A 21,352-nucleotide genomic window follows, 5' to 3' on the forward strand; every position below is an offset into this window, starting at 1 on the left:
AATTGTCGTATCTAACTATATTTTCTATACATATGTGAACACACAGTATAGAAAAGAAAACAAAAAAAAAAATAACCGTATGCAGAAAATTGTAATCATCAATCAGGCTGCTTATCACTGAGCGGAAGCCCCACCAAGAAAAAATAAAAACACTTTGTTAAGTGTGACTTCAGACAGTTGTTGATAAAATATAAATATAAAAGGCAAATAATTCAAGTCGTCATCGATTGTGGGCAAGAAATTTCATTTAAAATGCCCAGGTGATACATTGTCCAACTCAGAAACGAAAGGAGCCGCCACCATGGAGGTTCTCTACAAACTGGTAGTGCTCTGCGCACTGCTATTCACCTCAACGGTGAGTACTATTGAACTTTATCGAAACTACTTCAGTTGCATAACTATTTAAATCGGTGACTATATTATTAAAAGTGATAAATTATAATACAATATATCTGTATACAAATTGCCTTGCTGCCTTGAGTATTCGTGTGCATAGATAATATAATATCATATGATATGATAAGAAATTGTATATGCGTATTTTAAGCGATAAAATAAAATATATATTTATAGATAAATTGCATAGATGACGAACTGGTCATGTGCATAAATGAATAAATAGTATGCAACGTAATACTTATAAATAAAAATAATAATAAATTGAAATAATAATTCTATTAATAAATTGTAATGATAATATACATAATATTCTGAATTATTATTATTATTATTTATTTATTATTATTATTATTTTTTCTAATATTATATTATTATTTCTAATATATTTAAAGAAAAAGCAATAATTTTATATGCATAGTCCAGGCTCCGATAACAATTTTACATCTCTGCATCCCATTAAAATTAAGTAGTCCGAAACACTACAAATTTTTTTAATATAACTTTAAATCTCTTAATTGTCCGATAGCTTAACTAGCCAAATAGCACTATTGAAAAAAGTTTATTATACATCCTTCAAAATTTAAATAGCACTCCCAAGGAATAACTATTAAATATAGTATATATTGCAAGCCTTCCTAACATAACTTTAAATCTCTTTACTCAATATCTGTTAAATCTCAGACCCATGCGAAAGCTGAATCTGTTCAACCGAATGATATCAGTAATAGGCTGAGCATACAAAATTTACTTTTCGATGCCATTGTTGGAGACCTACAAATGCCCGAATTGGGTGCCATTAACAGCTTGGATCAATGTGCGGCCATTTACACGGTCAAAAATGTGGAGATATTGATGAATGCGGGCAGCAAACTGCGTCAATGCAGCAATGTGGATCAAGCCGACCTGCAAAGCTATTTGCAACAGGAGAGCTCAGCAGGAGTAAAGGCTGCCTTCCAGCAGCAGATGCTCGGCTGTAGCACGCGCAGCTGTTATGCGGATTCGGTATGGCGGAAAAAGCCACTCATTTGCCGAGGGGCTTACTAATCGAAGGCTCTTTAATTTAGGTCATGAATCTGTTTGCTGATGTGCGTCCCATGCATAAACATTTCTGGCAGACCCAACGTTGTATTACCCACGAAATTAAGAGAACTCTGCGTGAACTGGAAAAGTCATCTGTTGGCCTGGAAAATTGCATTTCTCAGATTTTTGGATCCACTGGAAATCCAAGCCCACCAAGCTGGAACTGGACAACGCCAAGCCCGCCAAGCTGGAACTGGACAACTCCAAGCCCACCAAGCTGGAACTGGACAACTCCAAGCCCACCAAGCTGGAACTGGACAACTCCAAGCCCACCAAGCTGGAACTGGACAACGCCAAGCCCACCAAGCTGGAACTGGACAACTCCAAGCCCACCAAGCTGGAACTGGACGACCACTGGCAACCCAAACTGGAACTGGACCACCACAGCACCACCAAACTGGAACTGGACAACTGCGGGCAGTCCAAGCTGGAACTGGACCACAACAGCACCACCAAACTGGAACTGGACCACCACAGCACCACCTAACTGGAACTGGACAACCACGGGCAACCCAAGCTGGAACTGGACCACTACAGAGCCACCTAGCTGGAATTGGACCACTACAGCACCACCAAACTGGAACTGGACCACCACGGCACCACCTAACTGGAACTGGACAACTACGGGAAGCCCTAACTGGAACTGGACCACCACAGCACCACCAAACTGGAACTGGACAACCACGGGCAACCCAAACTGGAACTGGACCACTACAGAGCCACCAAGTTGGAACTGGACCACCACAGCACCACCAAACTGGAACTGGACAACCACAGGCAATCCAAACTGGAACTGGACTACCACGGGAAACCCAAACTGGAACTGGACAACCACAGGCAATCCGAATTGGAACTGGACCACCACAGCACCACCAAACTGGAACTGGACAACCACAGGCAATCCAAACTGGAACTGGACTACCACGGGAAACCCAAGCTGGAACTGGACAACCACGGGAAACCCCAACTGGAACTGGACAACTACTGGCAATCCAAACTGGAACTGGACCACCACGGGCAACCCAAGCTGGAACTGGACTACCACGGGAAACCCAAGCTGGAACTGGACAACCACAGGCAATCCAAACTGGAACTGGACCACCACAGCCCCACCAAACTGGAACTGGACAACCACGGGCAACCCAAGCTGGAACTGGACAACCACGGGCAACCCAAGCTGGAACTGGACCACCACAAACCCACCAAAATGGAACACGACAACATTGGGCCCCAATTGGAATAGGACGAGTCCCGTACCCGAATGGAATAACACTACGCCCAGCTGGAATGTGACCACTGAGGCACCGGCTGCTACCACAACCCAAGGTTGGTGGGACAAGCTTTTGCATGATCTTGGATTCTAAATGGTGCCATAAGATGCCGTTGATGTGACGGCAACACTTTTAAACTTAAATGTTTAACAAGCTAAATAATAAATTTATCAGCATTGAAATGTGTTTACTCGATAAGACGCGTAATGTAGTCTGCGCAAGCCAATGAATGTCCTGTAATATGATAAGCTGAAAAACAAAAAAAAAATAGGAGAAAAGATGGCAGCAAAAAAAAGTGTTTATGGCAGTAAAAGCCGCAAATAGGCAACGCCCTTATAACTGTGGCTTGACTGGGACAGCGCTTGATTAAGATTTATTAGCCAGCTGAGGGGCCACGTGTCGCAGATGGCTGCACAAAATGATGGATCCGAGTGAAGCGTCAGCGAAATATTGCACAAGGCTGAGGCAGAAGGCGCGAGTAAGGCACGGGCAATGGAAGAAGCAGTCGCAGAGTCTGTCAATAAGTGCGGCAAAAACGAAAAGCGAGCCGACAATAATTAGTTACACTCGGCGAGGCTAAATAATGAGCTGGCTGTCAGCATCTTGTGGTGCAGGCCTCTGGCATCAGATATCTGGCTAAACGGCTTAGCCGACGTTAAAACGGATCAAATAATCATGGTTAAAGCCAAAAGTTGGATGCCAAAATTATGCCAAAAGTTTAATAATTGCGTACCTAACATTCAATGTTAGGGCTAGCATATTATTCAACGCACTCTGACAGCCCTGACATGGCGGGAATTTGCATGACCATTCAGCTCTATGCAGTGTCTATAGCACGTGTGGTTTAAGGTGTGTGTGTCTATGTCTATGGAGGGGGAGTGTATGCTGTGCTGTGCTGTGCTGTGCATACAAAGGGAATCCTGACCTAAACAATGAGAGTATGCGCAAAACTTTTAACCTCAGCGCCAGTAGATAAATCACGTTGGATCATCACCCTCAGCATTCATTGTCCACACCGCAGCTCCATTATGTGACTGTGCGAATGTGTGCGTGCGTGTAGGTGTTTATGTACACATACACACACACACACACACACACACACACACAGACATACTGCAGGTGCTGCTGCACATTCAACGGCGATTTGCGGGCCTGGTCTGGTGTTAAACTTGCTGCCAGTGCCACTGACCAGAGTCCAGAATCCATAGCCCCGAGCATTGTGTGCAGCTGCCTTTGCCTTTGCCAGGACTATAAATTACCGCAGGAGCTGTGTAAATATTTCTCTTCTTCTCTGTTCTGTTCCGCTTTTTTTTTTCTCCTTTTTTTTCAAGGAATGCCTCATTCGTGGCAAATGATGTTGACCCAACTGGGGCGCGACTTTGAAAAGTTTTAATGAAAATGCACAAATTCAAGTGATCAATTAACATTAATTGCAAAAGGCAAAGTTCATAAAAATTTCATGCGCCAATCACGAGAAAAGAGCATTCGATAAATGAGGCAAACAAAAAGAAAAAGTGATTAGATTACGGAGAGGGTTTACTTAGCATTTTAGGTATAACAATCAAAATATAAAAGAACTAGCAAGGGCATATCAACTGCGAGATGCCCTGCAAAGGCAATTGAAGTGATATCAATAGGCCAAGGTTATAAGTGGAAGGTTAGGTTTCTTATTTAGAATAAAGATCATTAGTTAAAGATTATTATGGGGTAGTCCAAGCTAAGGAATGGCCTGCAAGAGAAACTTGGTTAGGCTAGATTAATTGCTTTGCATATATCTCTTATTCTATCGGTAAGACAAGAAATAAGACTACATTTTTAAGCTTGAGTTCATATAATTAGATCTAAATTGGTTAAAACATGGATCTTAAAGCTAAACGCGCGTTCCAACAGCATAGAAATGGTTGCCAGACTAAAGAGCTGCATTTGATTTGATGTTAGAAAATTCTTGATTGAATCGACACAATTCAAACTTTAGATAACTTTTCTTGGTTAAAAAATAAGCATTAAAACTTAATTCCTTACTTACACTTAAATTCGCCTCCTAAACACCAAGAAGAACTGCCTAACTAAGGGACTTGCTTTATGGATTAACTTCATGACGACGCAGTTGTAAGAGGCAACCCTTTTTTTGTTTACAAAAATGTTTGGGCATGTAATTTTTGAAATCAAAAAGTTTGGTATATATCAAAACATAAACGTTAACCTTAATGTTATGAACGGCCAACGGCCATCGCTCCTAAATAGACAATTAAGAATTTTGAAATGTCTGAAGCGAACAGCGCGACGTCATTCGCAGTCAGCCCTGAAAATTAGTAACTCATTAAAACGCAATGCCCCACGCGCCCGCGCCCCTTAAGAGGCCAATAAGTGCACACGAAAAGGTGTCCAGAATGAGAGGCGGCAACCAGCTAGCAGCAAACAGGCGGCTGCCGTTGACTCTGAGAGACGCAGCAGCTGACTGACTGACGTTTAGGTAACTAATAGGCCTTATTTGCATGTTAATTGCTCTTGACTAAGTCAACAGCAGCAGCAGCAGCAGCGGCAACAAAAACAACAACAAGAACAGCGACGAACGTTAACGACAGCAGAGAAAAGTATTCTAATAATGGCAACAAGAATAATGAGAAACGGGGCAACGCTCAAGTGGCAACAACAGCGACATCCGACAACCGACAGCAACAAGAACAACAACAACATAGAAAAATATAAATGCTGCAGTCGGGTACAACCGACCGCGAAATACCCCTTTGCAATCCATTTACAGCCTAAAAAGGGGTTTTTTGACAAATTTATTATGGGATGTATCCATCTTTATAGAAAATTATCCAGTGAGCTTCAATGCAACTTTAGATCTAAGGCTGTAGAATATATAAAATATATAGAGACATCAGAGGTCAATTTTAGGCGGATCTTCAAAATAGGTTCACAGTCTAAGGTGACCGTTGCTTCAAAAAGCAAGTTTTTTATAATCGCTATTCACGCACCTCTAGTGCTCAACAAAATGTAACCCCAAGTATACCTTCCAAGTTTTAAGTATCTTACTTGAATAACACCGAACATATTTTACATTGATTTCGGATCGAGCTAAGAGCACGACGCTGAAAAGTGGGCAACGCGATTTAGAGCGGCGCCATTACATGTGCAGGCGCTGCGAAGTATGCAACACTTTTGCCGCATTTCAAATGTCTGCCGACGTGTGGTCTAAACTTGTCCGTAATTATTAGCCGCTATCATAAACTGTTTGATGCAGCGAGTAAGATAAGATTTTCTATTTATGTAACATTTGTTGCTTTATAATGGAGTGCAAAGGCTGAAAGAGAGCGATAGATTGGGGATATAACATACAAATCATTTAAAATCCTTAGGGGGTTCGGCTCTAAATTACATTTTCCATGCATGTGTTTTTAAGGTACTAAATTCTGATTTTACGGGTTCTACACTTAATAATAACCCAAAAAAAAAAAAAAATAAAGCAAAAAAAAAACACGTAATATCACTTGACTTGACTTGATAGTGCATCAGAAACTTGTTTATATAGAGAGATCATAAGTTTAAAAAGCGCCACTTTTTTGTTTCTTTCAGGCACCGACCGTCTATGCTATTGGAAAAGCCAAAGAACAGCTAAAAGAGGTAAGAAAGCCATGATGAATATAATTGTATGTTATGATTTTAGAGAAAACACTTAATTTTATATGGTATATTTATTTTTCAAGCTAACTTATGCTCTAGAAGTATAGAATAAATGAGATATTTTTGAAAAAAAGTGGTTAAATACTTTACCAAATGTCCCTCAAACGAGAGGAGAGACTTGCTCCTAACCTCTTACAGCTGTCAGACAAAACGTTTTGATCTCCCTCCCCAAACTAAATAAACATTTTTAAATAAGACTCGACAACTGACATGAATATATAGACCCCTTACTTACTAACTTATTCATTTAGGTAACTTTAATAGCGTATTCGGCCGTCTAGCACCACCAGCTCTTGCACGTTTAATTGTTTTTAGCTCAAAATTTTGTGTCATTGCCATTAACTCTAAGTGTGCATAGCGCAAAACAAATAAATTGTGTTTATGTAGGTATTTCGGTTCGTTTCTGTGATTGCGCCGTAATTGTCTCGTTTGGCGTTTTTGGGTATACACGCCGTGCACACATACGAATATTTATGCATTTGCGGCGCATTCAGCGAAGCGTTAAATATATGACGACGGGCAGAGATACACCCAACAACCCAGACCGGCGATGTGCAAATTTTGCATTTGCATCCATTTTTATGAAACTTTTTCATTTATTTGCTGAACTTTGCAATGCATATGCCAAAGTACACAAGTCGAGTTTCGCATATTATTCTAATTATTCGCGATATGCAAGCGGCAGACTAAGGGAATTTAATTTGATTAGACCACAAACATAAATCAGACTGAGGCTGACGTTCTAATTAAATGAAATTGAAAATTCTCATACTGTACACTTGCATCCATTTGAAGTCTGATAAGATCTTTGGCATCGGGCTGGAGTGTCGCTCAGTCGCAATCAATTTGCCGCCGGTTGCATGTGGCGACCGCAGTGGTAACCACATTAATTGCTCATAAAATGCTGTCGCCCATTTTGTTGAATCGATCAAAGTTAATTGGCATGAGACCGCCATTTGCATGTCATGCATATTTAATGAACAAAAAACCAGCATAAAACTGCAAACAGCAGTCAAATTAACATAACCAAACGACAAAAGACACGCAATCATACAAAAAACAGTTTTAACAAATATGCCTATACAAAATTTAAATATAAAAAACAACAAAACAATTACATAAAAATAAGCAAGCGCTGCGTGTTTTTATGCAATTTGCGCATAGCTCGCAAAATTGTAACTGTGAAAAAAGCAACAAAACTAAATATTGCCGCATCAAGCTAAATGCTCAACATTAAGCACATAAATTCACCTCAATTCGTGCGCACGCAATCCACGAAAATCAACTAAAAACCAACTTTCAATCCAGCGACAACAGGGGAAATCAAAAACAAATAAGTACCCAGTTACTGCGCTTGAATTCAATTTTGGCACATCATAAATAAAACATTAATACATAAATAAAACGAAAATAAGTACAATAACAAGAAGTGCGATTTGAAACATGAATATGACGAAGCTTCAATACACTTCTCTGAAAAATAAAACCTTGCGTTTTTGATACCGAGGTCAGCTATATTATATAGTTGACGGTAGTTCTTTAAGTCCGAAAATGGAAAAGGAAAAACTTCAAGGAAACTTTCTTTGCCTCAATGTACTGGAATATTCGACATAAATACATCAATTTAGCCACACAAAACAAAAGTTCACTTTCTTGCTTACATTTATTAATGCTATTAAAATACCAACGCCTTACTTTTTCAAATATACGAATAATAAATATTTTGTAAGCGTGAAATTCAAGCAAAGAATTCAGCTATATGAAATAATCTTTGCTGAAGAGTTGAGAACATTGGAGTTGTAAACAAATTTTTTAAAGATAAATGTTTGTCTTCCAGCAACAAAAAGGCAAAACTGTGCAAAATTGCGTAAGCATAACTAAGTTGAATGTAGATTTCTTATAGACAGGCACATCGATCGACGCAGCTTATAGTCCCACACTAACTATATAAATACTTTATGAGCACTAAATGCACATATCGTGTCCAAGTTATGATACCTTCCGCAAGTGTATAAAAAAATAAACCCTTTTCGAAGACAAACTCGGTTTTTTTTACAGGTTGCAGTTCAGTCTCCGTTTTTGCCACGTGCCGTGACTGCTTTTATGTGCCGTATACATTTTTAAAAATCGCATGCTATAAAAATTGCAATTTGTATAGTGCGGCAAGGTGTGAAGCAGGGCGAAGACCATAAAACGAGAGCCAAACATGGTAAATGTATTCCACACGCACTGCCAATACAATCACAACAATATGAGTTTATACTCGCATCGCATCCACGTAAATAACTACTTACTTGAGAGGGCTGATTGGAAAGTCTAGAGACATATATGAACTAAATTGAATATATATTTAGAGCTCTAAATCGTGTAATAAAGAAATCAACCTATAAGCTTTATTTAAGTGCAAGCGAGTAAAATACAATTTCAAATAATTATATCGAGCTTTAAGTTCTCAGTGAGCTTTGTTGCATTCGGCTTAAACCTTAAAAACTGTATTCTAAAAAGAGTATTTTATGGATATATATTAAGTTCTAGTGTTTATTTATATTTATTCAATTCGAACTTTAACTTACATACCGAAACCTCACAGAGTAAACTGACATTAAAAACTATTACAAGAATCAGGTAAATACTCAGAGCTAACCTCGCAAAGCTGGGACAAACTTTCTTCAACTATCGCACAACTTTGAACGTTGCTGTGCTTTTAAAGACTTTGTTAGGCTTTGACATTAATGGACGCACTTGTGAATTTATGGGCATGGCCAGCGGCCGTTTAGCCAAATGCATAAACAACGGATGAGCCCAGACAATTTGAAAGGCAGCTGCCTGGCATTGCCTTAAAGAGATCGCCTTTTATCAGCGAAACTGTGCATTTAAGAAGATAGCCCAGAGGCCATTCTTTGAAAATGATGACTGCGGCGAGCTCATTGATTAATTAACTATTTAAAGAGCCATCTGGTTTATCAGCTGATTGTGCATTTATCCAGAACACCGCAGGCCATGTCCATAAATTCACAAGTGCTTGGCTAAGACCGTCGCGCTTACGCGAGTCTCTTAAAGCATAGAATAAGAGGAAGACCATTTGCTGCCGCCGCATTGCCATAAATTTTTGCGCTTAATACAATGTCGCCGACTCGGGAGGAGTCGGGCTCATATAATGGCCTAAGTAAGCGGTTAGCGGCAGTCAACACTTGCGGACGCGGGTCTTAGCCGCAAATGCGCGAGGATCTCAACTCCATTAAATTTCCCAATGTATGACGTCGTAGGGGAGCGGGAGCGAGAAGGCGAAGTGTAAGAATATTTTATGCCATTGGATTTAAATGCGCAACAGTCGCCCGACGCAAATGGCATCGGAATTGAATACAAAAAAAAAAAGAAACAAAATTAAATTGGCAAGAGTATATGACAGGCAGTTATCCTAGATTGAAATGTAAAAAGGCTTTAAACAAAATCACTGTTGAATTTTGAGAAAATTATAAAGAAGGAAGGAAGTTACCTTCAAACATTATAATTTTGATTGTAAAAAATTGATATTTGTAAAGGTAACAACGTAAGAAAAGCAACTGATGCTGAGTTTTATGATTACAGGGTATAGCAAGGCAACGTAGATAGCAGAATACTTTATATACATACAAACATATACAAATACATATAAACGTATATATGCATATCGAGTGCGTAATTTAACTTTACAACTGTTTAATTTACTGCAATTTTATGGCGTCCACGCGCGGCGGCGCAAATGGCCGCACGCTGATTGAAATAAATCGAAACTTAATGCTGCTGGCATTGTGAAAGTTCTGCGCGTATTGAAATCGCGCATACGCCGCGTGGCACATTGTGGCCTGCCGTGCGCGTATTGTTTTCAATTAAAATCATAATATATGTGTTATCAATTATGTGTGTGTGCGTGTGTGTGTGTGTGTATACACACAATCAATTGGAAAGCAAAACCCAAACCTAAACAAAAATTACGGATTCCCGTGCATTTCACATAAATTAGCGCGTTATAACTGCATCGCGGTAATCGCTTTTTGGTAATGTGGTCTGCTTTTTTTTTCTCCAACTTGTTTCGGTATTTTTGTTTTGTGTAAAGTATACGCTGGTGTGGCAGACTTTTTGCGGACAGTGTGGCCGCCTGTTTTGTATGTGCATGCGGTCGACTGCATTTGTTTATATTGCGGCATTCAACCATTGCGGCCGCCGCGACGCGCATTTATGGTACGTTTTGAGCAAACTCAGCGGAAGCCATAAATGGCCATTTAATGTGCCCGCCATAATCGTAATGCAAAACACACACTACATATCTGTCTATTCATAGTCATTTACCTACAGTGCATTACCGTTCATATTTCATTGAAGTATTAACAAAATTTATTAGTTGAAATTTGCGTTGCGGTATTTAATATATATGCGCAAATTATGCACCTTTTTTATATGACTATATTTTTTGTATATATCTTTTTAATGCATTTTTAAAATGTTTGTTAAAACGATGAATTATGTTTAATAAATCATATTTATTTCGAAAATGTAACCTCGAAATGGAAATTTAATTAGAATTTTGTGGTAATATGTATGGGGAGCAGTAAAAAAAAGATTGCCCAACTTGAAGATATCCTGCATGCAGTGCCCAGTTTTAAATATGACTGACTATAGACTGTACTTGTTGTACAGGCATACAAATATATTCACAGGCAAACGTCCGAAATATAACAAAAATGTTTGTTAATAATCGATATCAAAATCGGTTGACATTTTATAACTTGAATTATAAGAAGAAATAGTTTTAAAAAATCATTCTGTGGGAATATCTTTCTTTAGCATTTTTTAAGAAATTGCAATTTGCAAACAACTTTTATTCAGATGATAGAAAATGGCCATATGCGATCTTTTCAATAGTTGAAATGCGTTTAAAAATATTAATGCCAAAGTAATAGAGGAAGATTTAAGAATATTGATTGTTTAAAATGCTTAACATTTAATTATTGTAATTATTTTTAGAAGTAGTATAATTCTTAGTATTATTATCTGATTTTATTATTATGAGCATGTAGAATAACATCGGCTAAGGCAATACTACTTACATTCATATACTAGCCTGCGATTCGCGGCCGGACCTGTGATTTAGATATAAAAATTCTCTTTGGAACTAATTTAAATCAAGAAACGACCTAGTTATGTGAGTTAAAAATCTCAAGTATAATTTATGATGGCCATCAAGTGAAAATTGTGAGGGCCTTTTGTGAGAGCTTCGACTGCTCATTTGTAGTTTGCTTGAAGGAATGGAAGCAAAAGGATTTCTCGGTGTGCATGTTTAACCTTTTTTGTTATTTTAATTAAAAAATTTCCCTTTTTCTGCTGTTGCACTGAAAAGGACAACCGAATGGCACTGGCAGGCGAGTGGGCGTGATACGGCGTGCTGGGAGTGTGAGTGGGTCGCAGGCTCTACAGCTATAGCTGAGATTAAAATCAATGTCCTGCCTTCTGCGCCTTGCTCACTGCAGCCAGTTTGTCAGGGCCAGGCGGAAGGCTGCCACCCGGCTGAAGGATGCTGCAAGGCACCGAGTGACAGCAACGGGCAGGGGGCATCCGGAGGGATGGAAGGAGGTACGCGTACAATAAATTTCATATTGCCATAGGACATAAAAGGGCGTGTATAATATGCAAACACAATCAACGCATCAGGACAGTTGTGTTAGCTGCACACGCACTGCGCAGCGTTGCCGGGGAAGGGGTGTTGGCGAAAGGACTGGCAATGAAAGAAAGACGCCGGCAAACACACACACGCAAACGCACACGCACGCACAATTTGCAGCAGCGTACCATGTGTGAAAGTATGTGTGTGCACACACTTACAACTTACTGTAAAGCTAAACTTTGAAGTGCCGCGCAGGCACATATTGTGCAAGTGTGCGTGTCTGTGTGTGTGTTTGCGTGTGTGTGTGTGCATGTCCCTGTGTGTGTGTGCGCATAAAGCAAAACAATATAAAAGGAAATAAACCGGCGACAGCGCTGCCAGGCAGCCAGCCTGAATATGAGCAGAAACTAAACGAAAGCATATATAAAATATATATACAAAAAAAAAACTAAGAAGCAAGGAAATATATATATATATAAATACAGAGAAAAAAGTTTTTTATGTGGAGACGTGCAGAAATTTTTAATTTGCGGTTGCCACTGCTGCTGCAAAAAATATATATAGAAGCAGAGGCTGAGGAAGCACGCGGCCTTTATTGCGTGCGCAGAAGTCAGAGCCCGAAATGTAAAGCCAGTGCCAGGGACTTGACTAGGGAGCAAGGCAGCAAGTACTACTATGCCGCTTATTATGATTTACATATTTTCTATGGCCAGCGGCTGACTTCGAGTGCTGCAGCTCAGACACACACAGACACACAGCACACACACACACAGAGCGAATGTGCTGCGTTAGATTGTAATTAAAGTTCACGAGGTCAAAGAAAGCTGACTGCCAACATTGATGGACCAGTTGCTGCTGCTGCTGCGGCTGCAGCTGCTTTTGCTGGCAAGTTGCATTGTTGCAGCTGCGGGCTTTGGCATATTCATAGCATACACTCAGGCGCGCCAGGGCACAATATCCTTAGCAGCAAACGAGTTAAGTGCACTCTAAAATATGTGGCGTTGAGTTCTGCAGACGCAGCTGCGAGTCGCACTACTCAAGCCGTGGCACGCAACTCCAAGCATAACTATGTCTCGGCTAAGGGGGCGGGGCATGTGGCATGTGACAGCAGCAGCAGCAGCAGCAGCAGCAACTGCAGGCAGCTTCCGCATCTTGTCTGTCATTTGCATATTTAAATTGCAGCCGGCAGATTGTCATCAGCGCCATTTTAAATGTTGATAAATGCGCGCCATAATTTTATATACGTCTCTCTCTCTCTCTTTAGTGTGCTTCCCCTCTCAGTCGCACTCTCTTTCGCTCTCGCGCTCTTCTTTTGTCTTTGCATTGCACATTTTGAATGGCCCACACGGCGTATGCGTAACATGCGGCAGCTGACAACGCCAATGCCTCGTGCCATGATTAATAAACTTTTTCCATTTAATTTTTTAGCCGCAAAACAATTTAAAGCAGCTACGCTTATGTGTCTTAACTACCAATAAATATCATCGAGGAAAACGCGCTGACATTCCGTTTTATTAAAGCCAAATATTTGCTAAATATTATTCAATATCAGTATGACAGACTCTCTAGGAGTGCCGACCATTAGATACCCTTGATACACATCTCTTGATAATACATCTCGATAATATTTGAGATTTCTCATATTATTTTTATATATTAATGCCAAATAACGTCAATGATGTACGATACATTGGAACTATCAAAGCACTTCGCCCAATTTAAACCATCTTTCTAATAGTAATCAAGATATAAAACATTTGAAAACATAGAGTTTAAGTAATGTTAACATAACTCCATGATGTTAATATAACAGATAGCATCCTTTTTTAAGTGAATTTCAATTGATTAAAACTAAATTAAATCAAAACTGTAAGGTAAGACTTTATTGCTGGATTTTGACTTGTTCTTTGTGTGTAAACACGATTTGTAGAAATCGAGCTGCAATTTCATATGTTTATATAGCATACTTTAAGGAGTGCATAAAAAACACATTTTATTTCGACTTTTGGTTAAACTGCAAAGTATGTTATTTAAAATGATGTAGAATGAATTTTGAAAATGTTTTTATATTCTTAACTTTAAATAATTGAATATAAATCGTAATTTAAGCCCGGGATTTATATGATTATGATTAGTTATGTAAGATTCATTTTTGCTATTGAAATCATGTTTATTTAGCTACTTCACACAGTTTCAACTCAAAAACTATTCCAGGAGCTCGCATAAACAAGGTATCATTTGAGGCATTCCCAAGCCAGCAACTACTCTCAGTTACATCATTCCCCACCATTAGGTAACGGTATAAATATATCATTAGCCATTGCAGATCAGTGAATGCAAAACAATCGACTGTCAAATGCCGCGCTTGACAGAGCACCTCCTTCGCCAAGTGCGGCCCGCCCACTGCCTGCCTTGGCTGCTGGCAAAATGTGCTTGAAAAATTATACAGTTATTTTGCTTGGTCCTTGGGCTCTTATTTAACACTTGGCTGGAATACCAAGCAAAAAAAGTAAATAATAAAGAAAAAAAAAAATAGTGGGAGAAAAAAAGTGTCGTCACGTCACAAAAAGCATTTCAAGCAGCAAAAATTCAACACTTTGTTAAAATGTCAAATGAAACATGTCATTTATCATGCCGGCACTGGCACTTACTGTTCCCTGCTCCACACGCCCCCCCGCTCTCCCACCCCCCTCCCTTGCTCGAGTGCATATATCCTGTACGCTCTTATCTGTTTTAACAAGCGTTACACTTTCAGCAAATACGTTTATGCCCCTCGCGCTTTCGCGTTGCGGGTACGACAAACAACCGCACGCCGTTCCGGCTGTTCCGGTTGGCATTTCTTTTGCCACCCAGCCCGAAGAGTTTGCCTCAGCTAGGAGCAGCCAGTCAGTCCCAGGAGCAGTAGCTAGTTCTAGGAGCACCCAGTTGCCGTTGCCGTTGCCGTTCCGTTGACATTGCTTAAGTGCGGGTCCAACCTTTTCGCACTCGAACGCAGCGTCGAAACATTTTCAGTGGTAATTTTAGAATACCTTTTGAAAGAGTACTATGCTTTTTTTATACAGTGTGGCCCATTCAAGAAACACATCTATCAGCTCATAAGTGTTTTACATCCAAAAATGAATCCATATATTTACGGTTTGTTATCAGTTTTCTTAGCTTAAGAACCATCTTAAGAAAACTCGATGTGAATCTCTTGACGTGTCATTTTAAAATCTCTTCGCGTAACAACATAAGATTTTCTCCATTTCTCCAAACTGAAATACTTTTATATAGTTTCCATACGAACGATCGGTTAGTAATTGTTTTTTTTTATTGAAGATATTTTATAAAGATATTTGAATCATATTTATATTAGTTTTTAATCAAACAAAACTTATTAATATCGAAAAGCTCTGTCGCATTGCAGCTTCAGAAACAATCTATTCTTTGTTTGCAAGGGTATCTAAGCTTCGGATACTCTAAGTTTAAAGTTTTTTCTTGTGTTTTTTTGTGTTTTTTTTTTTGTGAGTGTACAAGAGCAGCGAAATGCCAGCACCAAGCAACCAAGCAAAGGCACAAAGGCACGCCCACACATAAACACAACCACACGCTCACAAAAACACATACATACACACAGTGCGCGTTAAAACTACACGTACCGCAGTCAACATTCAAGCAGTTGCTGTTTCAACACACTTCTGTGTGTGTGTGTGTGTGTGTGTGTGTGTTCCCGCGACAAGGCATTTAAAATTGAAACAAATTGTGAATGATGCCGTGTGGGAAGCGGGAGAACTCGAGCAGCAGCAGCAGCCTTGGTGCCGCCTGAAAGGATACCTTGTACGAGTGCGAGTATCCTTTGGCTGTCGTTGTGGCTGTTACTTCTCGTGCTGCTCTGTTTGTTTCTGTAACTCTCTTGACGATTTGCTTTATTGCTGTTTGCTTTGTGCACCCCGTACACGTGTGGCAAACACTATAAATATGTATGTACATGCCACATGCCGCATGCCACATGCCGTATGCAACTTCAAGAACTTTGTTACCCGGCTTGGACTTGCGTAATTGGCGAATTTAGATTACACAATTTGAAATCAAGAATCTACAGAAAAAATGTTGAACTAACCGCAAATTCGTGAATATTCATAAGCCACGCGAAACTGCGAAACATATCTGATCAGGCAAAGCATGACAAATTGGGGAGCACCAAGAGCGAGAGATAACATTTGCGGCACACACTGCGAGTGAGCGTGTGCGTGTGTGTGTGAGCGTGTCTGACTGTGTGTGTATTAAAGTGCAAATGTTGACTTGGCACATTTGATATACAAATACAATAGATATACATGTGCAATATATATATTTGCTTACCTTGCTTGTTTCCATTTACCTTTCATGTTGCAATGACAGACGCTAAAAGGTAGTCAAGGATATAAGTAAAATGTTTACGAAGGCTCTTTGGCGCTTCTTATAATAAATAATAATTCATCGCTTACATTCAGTTATCTTATAGAAGATATCAAACTTATGCCACGATATGTGTAACACATACAAGAAGCCATCGCTCGAACCACAAAATAAAATAAAAATATTCTTGAGTCGAGTAGATATAGCCATCAGATATATATGACATATCCACATCAGATCTATGAGAGGAATCAGGCAAAATCAAACTTTTTATAATCATAAGTATCATAAGCAAACTCAGCACTTACGAGCTTAATTATTCTTCTTATAAGATACTTTATCAAAACGGACGACTTCACAAAGCGCCTAAAATTTCCGGTTCAAAGCTCAGCGTTGATTTTTGACTTTTATCTACATTTTTAAATATTTTAAATTTTTGCAATTTTGCGCAATCGCAAAGCCGCAGCACAGCTTTACAAAAAAAAAAATTAAAACGATTTTTTATGAACCCTCCCCACACCCAAAAAAAAATTGGGAGTATGCGCTATCGCACATTTAATGCACTTCAAATTGACAAGTAAAACCGCAAACATTTGCTGACCCCAAAAAAAAAAGATGCAAATCGCATGTGAAAAACGCTTGACCAATAAAGCAAAAATTGCCCACTAAAAAAAAAAAAGCAGGAAAACCCCAGCACGGCAGTTAAACTGTTGGAGAAAAGAGTGAAAAAAAATAGGCAACGAGGCTGGATGGCGGTATAACAGTCACATGTATTTATTCCTTTTTTTCTTTTAATGGACAACACAAATGTGTAAGCATTTAAGTGGCAGGAGGCCAACTCGCTAAAAATGTTGAATGCTGCAAATAAAGCGCAGTGGCACGCATCGTGTGGCTGCATTGAAACAAAGCCAAGCCATAAAAATAAATATAAATTTAACAATTTCTTTTGCTGCCACTCTCTTCCCTCTATTTTTCGTTTCCATTTTTTTTTTGCAAAGTTGGGGCAACACGTATACGCAATGTAAACGCTGCCGGAAGCAGCCAGGGTCCAAACTGTCGCAGCAGCAATGACACCATGTGGCAGTCGGTCAGCCGAAAAACAACAAGCAAAAAACAGGTCGCTGCCCACCTGAAGCGACTGCGGCAGCAACTGCGGTGGCGGTGGCGGTGGCAGCTCCTGAATATGGTGCGAAATGGCCGCATGCGTTTTTATGAATTATTTCATAATAAATTTTCGAGAGCGCATTTTTTTCTTCGTCATTTTTTGTTTGTCGTTTATGCCAGAGACAACACGTTGCGACCTGCGACTGACCAGTTGACAGCGACACCTGCAGCTGCACCACGAACAGCACCGCCCAACAAGAAGAGCGGCAACAGCCGCGACAAAAGGAGCGATTGGACAATACCCAAATTTAACGCCGCATTGACTCGGCTGCTACGAAACAGATAAGAAAGCTGCAGTGACCCTGAAGATACTCTGGAATTGGGCTTACATACGAATTCTACTTAAAGGCATATTTTGGCAACATTAAAGAGATTACAAAGCAAAGCAGTACAACGCCTAGGCAAAAAATTTGGGAATAGCATGTGCAAATAAAAATGAAATGATTAAATACAAAGCTAAGATCCACTCAAAAATCACATTAAATGAATGTCTAAATAGTCAACTGAAGATTCTTATCTTGTCTGTAAGACAAAGCTTTAATTTAATTTTATCTAAAAGATTCCAAAATGAAAATAAACTCTTACCTTTGGATGATAAGAAAACGTTAAGTAGATGATAGCACTAGCATGATACATCGCACCTGCTGGAATAATCACATTTTTGCAGCAGAAAGAAATAATATATGCCCAGATCTGCTCAGCCTCTAGCCCTCTTCAAAGTTGAGCCTACATTTGTGTAACTTTATAGCATCTCTTTGGCTCGTTCTCAGTTGCAGGGTATATAAAAAACTTGACAGCAGGCGTTTCAGCGTGGTTAACGCTGCGGCTTTATTCATCCCATTGTGCGCTTAAAAGCCAAGCGGCACACACACACAACACCGCTGCCAAAATGTATGCCAAATAAATGTGGGTGTATGTATGTATGCCAAACAGGAGCAACGCACAATACAAATATTTAAATTTAATTAACTATATTTGCAAACAGCGTGGCGCAGGCTATTAAATTGCCCGCACGCACATGCGAAATGTTTATTCTAAAACTTTGCGTCAATCAAATCGAAGTGGAAGCGCACAACAAATGGCCAGCCGAGTGGATTTTTATGCTCACGCAAGCAAAGCTGTATAAAGTAAGAGTTTGCAATGACAACAGATACCCTGTACGAAGTGCAGTTCGACTTAAAGGTAGAATACCCAAAGCAGTAAGGGATATGCTCCTGGGATCCTTGTGCGGACAACAGTTGAACAATTCAGATAGTTCAATTAAATAAAGATTTGTCAGACTGAACAGCCGGGCCTATAGATATATACAATCTAGAATATATTTATGGTAAGCCCACTTTAATCGTTTTTTGACTCTTTTTAATTGTCAGTTAGTAAAAGCTATGACAAGAGGGCATAGCGTTTCCATCCTTAAGTCAAACAGAAAGGCTTGTGATGATGGAAATAATAAAACCAAGTGACATTTATATTTTGCACGAACTGTACTCCCCTAATACCCCTTTATCTGTGAACTTACAATAGCTATAGGGTATACAAATTTCAACTACTGCATCCAGCCGCAAAGCTCTAGTTTGCCAGTTTTTTTACGACTTCCTATCTACCCATTTATGTTCCATCACTAATTTAGTGGCACAAAGGCAGTCTCTAAAAGGGCAGGCAGTTTGAATTTGGATTGAGAGCTGAGTGTAGTGCCACATGCACAAAGGATCTACAGAATTAGCATTAAAATCAAATGCAGGATATATGGGTTATATGGGCGGACAGTCGGTCCTGTGTTTAACAAATAACAGGCGGGGCTGATGGCTGCCTCAGCTGCTGCTACTAACCTATCCCTTTGGCATAAATGTGTGAGTTTTTGGACATTTCGAAATTGTAATACATCCGTTCGGGCACACACATACAAACACACACATAAACACAGACTCACTGACACACATACAGACAGACCCTGCGCATGTGTTTAACTCAAAACTGTAACGGAAACGGAAATAAATGCTGTCAGCATTTTATTTGTTTGTGAGTGCGTGATTTTTATATGCCTCTACACCCAGGCCAACAACAACAGAAAGGGGCCACAGAAAAAATAAAGATTGAAAGAAAAAATATATATATAGAAAAAATAAAACAGAAAAAAGAAAGTAATAATAAACGACTGAAAGACATAACGGAAAACGGAAAGCGACTTAGCCAAAGCCAAAACGGTGCGGGAAACTGTGGTACGTTTGCGGGAGTTGCTGTCGAGTTGGGAGCGACAGAAGAACTGGAACTGGAACTAGTTCCATGTCCATTGTGTACACACGGCCTGAGGCGTCACTTTTAGCCGTCATTTGCGGAAATGGTTTTTGTAGTTTGCAGTGTTCGTTCCTTTTCTTTTTCTGCTGCCTCAGACTCAAAGCTTGACATAGTTTTATATGATTTCATTTGAAAAACTTCAATTCACAGCGCTGCCATTTGCAAGCATACGCCGCCCCAACTCCTTAGCCTAACTGCCTCTGCTGCTAAGCTGCAATCAGTTTTGAAATTAAAGCCAGTTAGCAATGCCATAAAAAACAATTTACAAAGTGTAAATACAAATAAAGCCAAACGAAATGCATGCGGAATGGCTTTAGGCGTGAGAACTGAACTATGAAATATCCTGTTCGCTGGTCTGAAATTGTCTAAAGGGAACTATCATTATTTATTTGCCGGGCACTTAGACATTTTTACAATTTTATTTTTAAACAAATTTCAACGAAACTGATGCCAAAGTCAAGAGCACATTTAGATATTCAAGCTCTGGCTTCCCTGCTCTTTAACTTCTCTTGATAACTCGAGTTTTATTGTTTTTTTAATATAGAAAATAGTCAAACAAAAGATTTGAGTGTATTTATGTGGTACTTAAACTTATCTTGTCCATAGCCCATTTTGAGATTATTTTCTTTTATTTTTTTTTGGCACACCTTAACATTTTTCTTCAGTTTTAAATATACAATCGCAATCAAAAGCTTAATAGTTGTAGTTGAATTATAGCGTGCAGACAATGAGTCTTATATTGTAGATGTGCTCTTTATCAGAACCTAACCAAGAAATATGGTGTACAGCTGTATAAGTTTGTTGGTAATGTCGAGCATGCCCAAATTTGGCATGTGTGTAAAGGGTATAAGAAACGTTCCATACATACAGTGGATCTAAAACCTGTGCCACTTTGGAGCCATAATAATACTTTTCTATTGCTTATCAGGTCGTTGTAGCCAAGCCAGCCAGCGAGGCGACGATGACGTTGCATTGCCCAAGCGCATAAATAACTGTAACTGTGTGTATGTGTGTGTGTGTGTGTGTGTGTGTGTGTGTGTGTGGGCTTTTGTGGTGTGTGCAGATATAGGGATAATGGTCTGGCGGAGCGCACTGCCTTTGGCCACTCAATAGAAGCACACACACACTCACTGCCAGCAAACATAGCAAAAATATTGCTTCCGGTTTTTGTTTTCATAAATTACGCCGCATAAATTCCGCATTCAATCGTGTGTGTAAAAGGCAGCCGAGAGCTAAGCACTGCCACAGGATATATCTGTATGTATATATGTTTGTATTCATGTATGTAATGGCAGTTCCTCTGCTGGAGTCCTTTTTAACTTTACGATGTTTTTATTTACTTGGACGCTGGGCGCGTGTTTGCGCTTATGTTTAACCCGGCATCTACAATTCAATTGATTTTTAGCCATTATTTGTTCAGTACACCACGGCCCAACAC

The 21,352-nt window shown here is 39.5% G+C and overlaps 1 protein-coding gene across 1 annotated transcript; it reads left to right on the top strand.

Annotated features, from left to right (window-relative positions):
• Positions 1-224: 224 nt before the first annotated feature.
• Positions 225-2,932, top strand: LOC6625025 (mucin-2). Its single transcript, XM_015173702.3, has 3 exons — positions 225-355; positions 1,081-1,401; positions 1,464-2,932. The coding sequence occupies exons 1-3, from the start codon at positions 302-304 to the stop codon at positions 2,841-2,843; spliced, it is 1,755 nt and encodes a 584-aa protein (XP_015029188.1). The 5' UTR covers positions 225-301; the 3' UTR covers positions 2,844-2,932.
• Positions 2,933-21,352: the final 18,420 nt, after the last annotated feature.

Source organism: Drosophila virilis, chromosome 5, assembly GCF_030788295.1.
Source record: "Drosophila virilis strain 15010-1051.87 chromosome 5, Dvir_AGI_RSII-ME, whole genome shotgun sequence".
In the NCBI taxonomy this organism is placed as follows: domain Eukaryota; kingdom Metazoa; phylum Arthropoda; class Insecta; order Diptera; family Drosophilidae; genus Drosophila; species Drosophila virilis.

Excerpts from the sequence above, each read along its gene's own strand:
- LOC6625025 (XM_015173702.3), top strand. The coding sequence starts at position 302 with ATGGAGGTTCTCTACAAACTGGTAGTGCTCTGCGCACTGCTATTCACC. Across the intron at positions 356-1,080 it reads CACTGCTATTCACCTCAACG|ACCCATGCGAAAGCTGAATC; the intron begins GTGAGTACTATT and ends GTTAAATCTCAG. Across the intron at positions 1,402-1,463 it reads GCAGCTGTTATGCGGATTCG|GTCATGAATCTGTTTGCTGA; the intron begins GTATGGCGGAAA and ends TCTTTAATTTAG.